The 8,956-nt window shown below is 35.1% G+C and overlaps 1 protein-coding gene across 1 annotated transcript in view; it reads left to right on the top strand.

Moving 5' to 3' along the window:
- Window positions 1-766: 766 nt before the first annotated feature.
- The window catches only part of dpys (dihydropyrimidinase), a 13,197-nt gene continuing 5,007 nt past the window's right edge, over window positions 767-8,956 (top strand). The window contains exons 1-6 of the mRNA XM_016483347.1: window positions 767-1,193; window positions 2,130-2,288; window positions 2,504-2,683; window positions 7,592-7,781; window positions 8,404-8,560; window positions 8,709-8,850. Coding sequence (XP_016338833.1) covers window positions 942-1,193; window positions 2,130-2,288; window positions 2,504-2,683; window positions 7,592-7,781; window positions 8,404-8,560; window positions 8,709-8,850 — 1,080 coding nt within the window. The 5' untranslated portion in view covers window positions 767-941. The remainder of the gene's footprint in view (window positions 1,194-2,129; window positions 2,289-2,503; window positions 2,684-7,591; window positions 7,782-8,403; window positions 8,561-8,708; window positions 8,851-8,956) is intronic.

The following is an 8,956-nucleotide window of genomic DNA, read 5'->3' on the forward strand; positions in this document are numbered from 1 at the left end:
GAGACACTCTATTAGATAAGCATCTCTAGTTTTATTGCTGCTTTTGAACTTCTATGCACATTCAAATTTTGACAGATATCCCATTTGTAAGCTGAAGCATATTGAAGCAAATTTGCCTTTCTAAACAGCTGAAAATAAGATGTTTGATCAAGTAGGCCTACTTTATTGTTCCTATAGCACATTGCAGATCATGTCAAAGACAGTACCAGAAACATTCACTGATGATTATTCATATTTTGCGTAATAGCCTTTCTCTTAAAATGATTCTGAGATGACATCTTTATTACAGCAAATATCAAGATCTCTGCTGCTACTGTCGGTGAAGAAGATTAATTTGGGATTCAAGTTCTCTGAATCCGGGCAGCAGCGATACATTTCAGATTGTTTTAAATGTTTCATTTAGTCAACAACTTTCTCTGTCACGTTTATCACACAAACTCAAGCAAGAATGGGTAAATGGCGCCATCTTGAGGCCATTCATCCCTTGTTTGAAACAGGTCGCACAGGTTTTGCAGTGTTTGAATCACGTTTGAAGATATCCTGACACTTTTTGTTCAACGCAGAGAATATGCTAAAGAGAATAAGATTATAAAAAAGGGATACAAGTTTGTAGAGTAGATTAAGGACCTGGTGGCTTCTGGGGACACGCATGAGTGATGAATTGATTTGAACCTGTTCAGATATATCATGCTCATCATGTCAGAAACAGGTTAAAAGACTGGACAGGTCGGTTGGGCAGGTTTCGCAATGAAATGGGTGAGAGGTTTTTAAAAAAGGCAGCTTCAGTCTTGCAGATCACACTTCTAACCCAACACTGACAGACAGTGATTCATGCTTCCAGAGTTGCATGTTTACTGAAGAAAACAAATTAATCTGTAGAGCATAATTTGGACTCTTTTTAATCCTTGTTTGTGCATTAGTCAGTTTAGTCAACAGAAAATATGACAACTCAAAGCCGGATTTTAATCAAAGGAGGGAAGGTGGTAAATGAGGATTTCTCTGAGATGGCAGACGTGTTTATTGAAGATGGAGTTATCAGTGCAGTTGGCTCAGATCTGCAGGTAGCAGCTGGCACACGGGTCATCAATGCTACAGACAGACTCGTGCTGCCGGGTGGAATAGACACTCACACACACATGGAGCTGTCATTCATGGGCACCACAGCTGTGGATGACTTTCACACTGGTACCAAGGTAAATACAACTGATGAAATTAATTTTATGCATCCATTATTGGATGCATCCAACTCACTTTAAATAATCATTTTAATTTTTGATATGACATAGGCCTATAAACATTTAAATTAAACATGATGTCTGGAGCCCCTATTGATGGCAATAGTCTCGTGACTCTAACTGATGTTCGGTTTGTTAGTAGCTCATTTGGGGAAATCCATTATTAAATATTGTATATTTAAAATTTTGTTCTACCTACTCGAATGCATTACTCATTTTTTCTTCCTTCTAGTTTCCCCTATTTACTGTGACAAATTGCATACGGAGCAATACAAATAAGCTCCGCGTGCTTGTAACAGAACATTATGGCTTATATATTTAATTTCACCTACTGCATACTGACATAGTCACTTAAATGTCTTACAGGACAGAACAATCATGCCATCTGATGCATGAACTATGAACCCAGAAACGTACAAAATATAAAAGAACTTTATCATATTTTATACATCAGGCTTTTATGGCCCATATAATGATTTAGTGAAAATATGAGAAAAAAAGCACATAAATATTATACAGAGGATGAAACTGAGCAAAAAATATATATATGCATTTTGGTGCAGATATTGTTATATATGGCCAAAAAGTAAGATGAAATATTGATAGCTTGTAATGTGAATCAATGGGATCTTTATAACAGTACAGCAGACTACTGACATATAATGCATATAAATATCACTCTATATCTGATAATATGTCTTAGTAAGCTGATGTTTAATGCTTAGTTTTATGATTAAAGCTCTGTAGTTTATTTTTAGGAGGCAAAACATAATGCAATGCAATACAATGGTGATTGATAAAACAAATGATGTATGGATAATTAAGTAATTTGTAACAACGTGAATGTTGATGTTCCGTTGCTTTACTTTGCTACATAATACCATGTGTCCACAGGCCGCAGTCGCAGGAGGTACGACCATGATCCTGGACTTTGTCATCCCACGGAAGGGGTGTTCACTCTTAGAAGCCTATGAGCGGTGGAGAACAACGGCTGACCCCAAAGTCTGCTGCGATTACTCCCTTCATATGGCAGTAACCTGGTGGGATGACACTGTATGGCTGCTTCCATATATTTAGAAATAAATAAATTATATTTTAATTATGAAAGTTGCAATAAAGGTCATTTTTTTAAACATGAACTTACAAACTGTTTCATTCTACTTTAAGTGTGGTCCTCCCTCATGGTGGGATCACATGGGATTTTCATCTGACTATAAATGTAATGATATATCATTAACACTAACATATAAATCTGGGACTTTCTCTAGGTCAAGATGGAAATGGAGACTCTTGTTCATGAAAAAGGTGTCAACTCTTTTAAGATGTTCATGGCATACAAAGACGTCTTCATGCTGCGTGACCATGAGCTCTATGCCGCATTTGCCCAGTGTAAAGAGACTGGAGCAATAGCTCAAGTCCATGCAGAGAATGGAGACCTTATTGCAGAGGTGAGAAGTATTCTGAGTTTATATTTATGACTTAAAATTGCAATTCTGCTTCCTGTTTGCAACCATTAAAATTCAAGAATCTACCATGGAACTATGTTCTAAATGACACATAACCTTAAAAGGTACCCTAAAACACTAAACTTGATGCCAGATATGAGGGGAGAATGGTTCATGGAAGGAGAAAAGCTCTTTTTCTAAGCAGATTCCTATACTGTAAAAAATGACCGTGAAGTTAACGGTAAAAGACTGTAAAAATGCTACAGTAAAAAACTGTTAAATGGTTAATGGTAAATTCCCCTACTATATAAGGTGAAAAACTGTATTGGAAATTACATGTAATTTTACAGTAGTATACCATTTTTGGAAGTGGAAAAGACTGTATAATTTACAGTAAACAACCGTAAATTGACATTCCCAGAATTCCCTGCATTACATTTCAAATTTTATGTTTTTGTTGAAATAATTATGTTTCTTCTTAGTTTTTTCTTATCAGTTTTGTATTTTAGGGTTGTATGTTACACCTGTTGTTAATGTTAATGTTGTTAAATTATTGTTTATCGCATTATTTCAGTTTCATGTGTGTTACCATGATGGTGTTAAGTGTTTGTGTGAATGACACTGCACCTTCTATATATGTTATTATTTAAAAGCTGCTTGTGATGGGCTTTGGTTCATCATGTGACTTTCTCATCACCACTTCCTTTTGGTGGATATCAGTGTATTACAAAGGTACAAAACAGATTTCAGTACTTCAATAGGTTGGTATATTAACATTATTTCAGTTAATGAAATTACAGTATTTAACTGTAAATTTAAGTTAAAACCGTAAAACCTGAAATGTTTTTTACCGTAAATTATTCGAAAAAATTTTTACAGTGTAAGAGTGGCCCTTAGTTACAGTATCATCTTTACTATTCGTTCTTACAAATAAAGGTTCTAAAAGGGTGTTTTCACAGTGATGCCATAGAACCACCGTTTTCCCCAAAGAAGATTTCAGTGAAAAGTTCTTAAACTTTTTTTTTCTTAGTGTGAAGAACTAAGAATTTTAAAAATCTAAAGAACTTTTTTTTTTTTCCACTATAAAGAACTTTTTTTTTTTTTTAATGGAATGGTTCCATGGATGTTAAAGGTTCTTCATAAAGAGATTTTTCCCACCAAAGCTCTCTGCTCTTTCACCCCTGAGTTAAACTTCACCATGATTTAAGAAGAGTAAACCATTGTGCAGGTGTTTCTTGTAAATCATTCTTTAAATGCAAGGCTGATCAAGCCATAAACAAACAGGTCATGGTACACAAGAACTGGCCTGTGCTTTTAAACTGTCCATGTGAAGTAACATTTTTTACAAACTATATCTGGTCAAAATGTCAAGGGCATATTCTGCAAAGAACTGTTATAAATGTAATGTTTAATGTGATTTTGTTATAAACCTAATAACCAGCTATTTTTTTTATCACATAAATACTGACCACATTTATTTTTAGACAGTCTATTGCCCAATATGTGGCAAAAAGCAGTAGAAAGAACCAGATGTGTTATGTTAGTCTTAGAGTGGTCAGAGTTCAATGGAACAGTGTATGATATGCCACTAAAAGTACATATTTAGGCAATTTATATTAAATGTTAACATTTACTGAAATACATTTTGAAATCCTGGCATTCTTAGAACAAATCACATGACAATTACAAACATGTGAAATATGATTCCACTGGAGGGCAGCACATGCATAAATGAGTTAATGAAGCTGTATTTAAGGCTGGCTATGTTTTTCACTAGTTTCAGAAAGACTATGGCATAAATCATGTACAGGGAGAGGAGGTGTAACAAATCGGTCAGTTAGAGCCTCAGGTAGGATAGAACGCGTCAAGACCAGACTTGACAAAGATTAAAACTCATATGTGACCCTGGACCACAAAACCAGTCTTAAGTCGCTGGGGTATATTTGTAGCAATAGCCAAAAAAAACATTGTATGGGTCAAAATGATTGATTTTTCTTTTATGCCAAAAATCATCAGGATATTAAGTAAAGATCATGTTCCATGAAGATATTTTGTAAATTTCCTACTGTAAATATATTAAAACTTAATTTTTGATTAGTAATATGCATTGCTAAGAACTTCATTTGGACAACTTTAAAGGTGATTTTCTCAATATTTCGATTTTTTTTGCACCCTCAGATTCCAGATTTTCAAATAGTTGTATCTCGACCAAATATTGTCCTATCATAACAAACCATACATCAATGGAAAACTTATTTATTCAGCTTAAAAGACTGTAAAAATGCTACAGTAAAAAACTGTTAAATGGTTAATGGTAAATTCCCCTACTATATAAGGTGAAAAACTGTATTGGAAATTACATGTAATTTTACAGTAGTATACCATTTTTGGAAGTGGAAAAGACTGTATAATTTACAGTAAACAACCGTAAATTGACATTCCCAGAATTCCCTGCATTACATTTCAAATTTTATGTTTTTGTTGAAATAATTATGTTTCTTCTTAGTTTTTTCTTATCAGTTTTGTATTTTAGGGTTGTATGTTACACCTAATGTTGTTAAATTAATGTTTATTGCATTATTTCAAAATCGGTCAGTTAGAGCCTCAGGTAGGATAGAACGCGTCAAGACCAGACTTGACAAAGATTAAAACTCATATGTGACCCTGGACCACAAAACCAGTCTTAAGTCGCTGGGGTATATTTGTAGCAATAGCCAAAAAAAACATTGTATGGGTCAAAATGATTGATTTTTCTTTTATGCCAAAAATCATCAGGATATTAAGTAAAGATCATGTTCCATGAAGATATTTTGTAAATTTCCTACTGTAAATATATTAAAACTTAATTTTTGATTAGTAATATGCATTGCTAAGAACTTCATTTGGACAACTTTAAAGGTGATTTTCTCAATATTTCGATTTTTTTTGCACCCTCAGATTCCAGATTTTCAAATAGTTGTATCTCGACCAAATATTGTCCTATCATAACAAACCATACATCAATGGAAAACTTATTTATTCAGCTTTTAGATGATGTATAACTCTCAATTTCGAGAAAATTTACCCTTATGACTGGTTTTGTGGTTCAGGGTCACATATCAACTCTAAAGAGATACTGCAGGTTCAGGTTCGTGACCAGTAGTTTCTCAAAAGAAACTAAAAGATCCAAAACCCAAAAGTACAAAGGAATACTTGTTCCTCTCTCTTTCTATTAAAGAAAATAAACCTTAAATTAAATTCTTAAAGACACAAACCATAGTCTCTCAGTAGCCACACTCATACTTTCAGCATTATTTGACACGGAGTCTATCCATCCTCTTTCCCCTTCTGTAGAAACTAAAGTTATTTTTAAGACTCTTAGTAAACTGTAACTCCTGCCTTCACTAATTATCCAAAAATGCTAATTAATTAACCTATTAAATTGGTATTTACATTCCAAACAGCATCAGAAGAGGGTGACACAGAGAGAGAGAGAGAGAGAGAGAGAGAGAGAGAGAGAGAGAGAGAAGCCCAAAATATGAAGCCAAAATCCCATTGACTTAAGGTAAAAACGGAAACATTTTTCCTTAGTGTTTTTCATGTACAAACAACGACATTGTCAAAATGATCCCCGTTCACACAGATCGCGAAAACGACTTAAAATGCTGTATTTTGCACGTCAGGCCAGTAGTTGGCGATATCATTTTGTAAAGAAACACTATGCAAACATGTAATAGACCTGGGAATGACATCACTGTTTTCACAAATTTCAGTATTTTTAGTTTACAAAGAGACAACAAAGGTATTGTTTTCAAATACAGTGGGTACGGAAAGTATTCAGACCCCCTTAAATTTTTCACTCTTTGTTATATTGTTTTTCTTTTTTAATAAATCTGCAAAAATGTCAACGATTCTGTGTTTTTCTGTCAATATGGGGTGCTGTGTGTACATTAATGAGGAAAAAAAATTAACTTAAATGATTTTAGCAAATGGCTGCAATATAACAAAGAGTGAAAAATTTAAGGGGGTCTGAATACTTTCCGTACCCACTGTATGTGCACTTTTAAACCCATTTTAAAAAGTTTGCGTTTCAGGCCCCAAAATGCCCATAAATGTTCCGTTTTTAGTTCAAAATGGTGTCATGTAAACGTCCCCTTATATTGAATGACATGGTGGTGAGATCTCTCTGAGTGTTCCAGTAAGCAACAACCTAGTAACAACTCACAACCTTAGCAACAGCATAAAACACCATAGTAACCACATATGAATGCACTTAAAACGACTCAAAACACCTGGCAACCACTTACAATACCTTAGCCACTTATTTAAGAAGGCACTAAAACATTCAGAACACCTTAGCACCCACCTACGACACCATAGCAACCACATAAGAATGTACTGAAAACACCCACAACATCTTAGCAACCACTTAAAACATCCTAGTTACCACAAATTAATGCACTAAAAACAACTCAGAATACCTGGCAACCACTAAGACACCTTAACATCTATGTAAGGTGGCACTAAAGACATTCAGAACATCTTAGCAACCAGTAACCACATAGCAATGCCTTGGCAACCACCTATAACACTAAAGCAAGATAACAACATAAGAATGCATTAAAACACTCAGAACACCTTAGCAACCACATATAAATGCCTTGGCATTGTGGCAGTGAGTTTTGCAAGGCAAGCATCACTCCTTCTGTTTTCTTCAGAAAATTTAAAAATATAGTATTCTTTTTCTGCTTTGCAAGCACTGCTCTTTCCTTCAGAAATGCTATATATTATTCAGAATCTATAGATTATAGTTGCTAAATCTGAAGAATTTTATGCTGATGTAGCGTGCTGAGATACAGTTGATGGCTGTCTCACAGAGCATGCATAGATTAGATTTTCTGTGAATATAGATTTGCGTGTGTTCTGACACAGGGGGCTAAGCGTATGCTCTCTCTGGGCATCACGGGTCCTGAGGGCCACGAGATGTGTCGTCCGGAGGAAGTGGAGGCTGAGGCCACACAGCGCGCCATCACTATCGCCCATGCCGCTAACTGCCCGCTCTACGTAGTGCATGTCATGAGCAAATCTGCAGCGGAGGTGGTGGCTAATGCACGCAGAAATGGTGGGTAAAATGAAATAAGACAAGACAACATGATTATTGATAGGAGAAGAGTTTCAAAAACTTACAGGCCTGGATTTGATGTTTTCTGGTGCAAATCATGATATCTGTTCATTGTGTGACTGATCCATCAGATCACTGCAATCTGAAAAATTTAGAGTCAAAATGACATTTTTAATATATGTTCCTGATCTTATTGTGAACTATTTATTGTTGCACGCTATATTCCAAATAAAAATACTGATTGCTTCCCCTTTAAAACAACTTACCTAAAATATTGTTCAAAAGTTTGAGGGCTGTAAGATTTTTTCAGTGTTTTTGAAAGAAGTTTTTATGCTCATCAAGGCTACTTGATGAAAATACAGTAATATTTAATCAATAAAAGAACTGTTTTCTATTTTAATACATTTCAAAATGTAATTTATTCCTGTGATGACAATGCTGAATATTCAGCATTCTTACTCTAGTTTTATATGTCACATTGGTAAGATTGTAGATTTAAAATGGGGGGTAAATATCATTTAATATATTCAAGTTTGGACTAATGAGGCGATTTCTACATTTCTAAACCTGATTATCAAACACTCAGTATTGATCCTTTATCACACTGACTGTTTCTCGTCAGGTCGAGTGGTGTTTGGAGAGCCCATTGCGGCTGGACTGGGCACAGATGGCACTCACTATTGGCATAAGGATTGGGCTCATGCTGCTAGTTTTGTCATGGGCCCACCTTTGAGACCAGACCCCAGTACCCCTGGATATCTGATGGACCTGCTGGCCAAGTATGTGGGAACTTTCATGGTTTCATCATTTACTAACCTTTCTGTACAAACTCGCATGACTTTCTTTTCTTCTGTGTCCCAAGATGAAAAAAAAAAAATTATTAAAAACTTCATGAATGATGAGATTAGAATGTGCATTATCTTACAGTGATGATCTAAGCGTAACAGGAACAGATAACTGCACATTCTCAGTGTGCCAGAAAGCCCTTGGGAAAGACGACTTCACCAAAATCCCAAACGGAGTCAATGGTGTTGAAGATAGGATGTCCGTAATATGGGAGAAGGGAGTGGTCAGTACTTCTGATAGAAATTATGAATTCATTCTCATTAATTCTCAGAATTATTTACTGAATTTACTCTATCTATCTATCTATCTATCTATCTATCTATCTATCT

This window comes from Sinocyclocheilus anshuiensis, unplaced genomic scaffold (genome assembly GCF_001515605.1).
Source record: "Sinocyclocheilus anshuiensis isolate Anshui unplaced genomic scaffold, SAMN03320099.WGS_v1.1 scaffold389, whole genome shotgun sequence".
Classification (NCBI taxonomy): Eukaryota; Metazoa; Chordata; class Actinopteri; order Cypriniformes; family Cyprinidae; genus Sinocyclocheilus; species Sinocyclocheilus anshuiensis.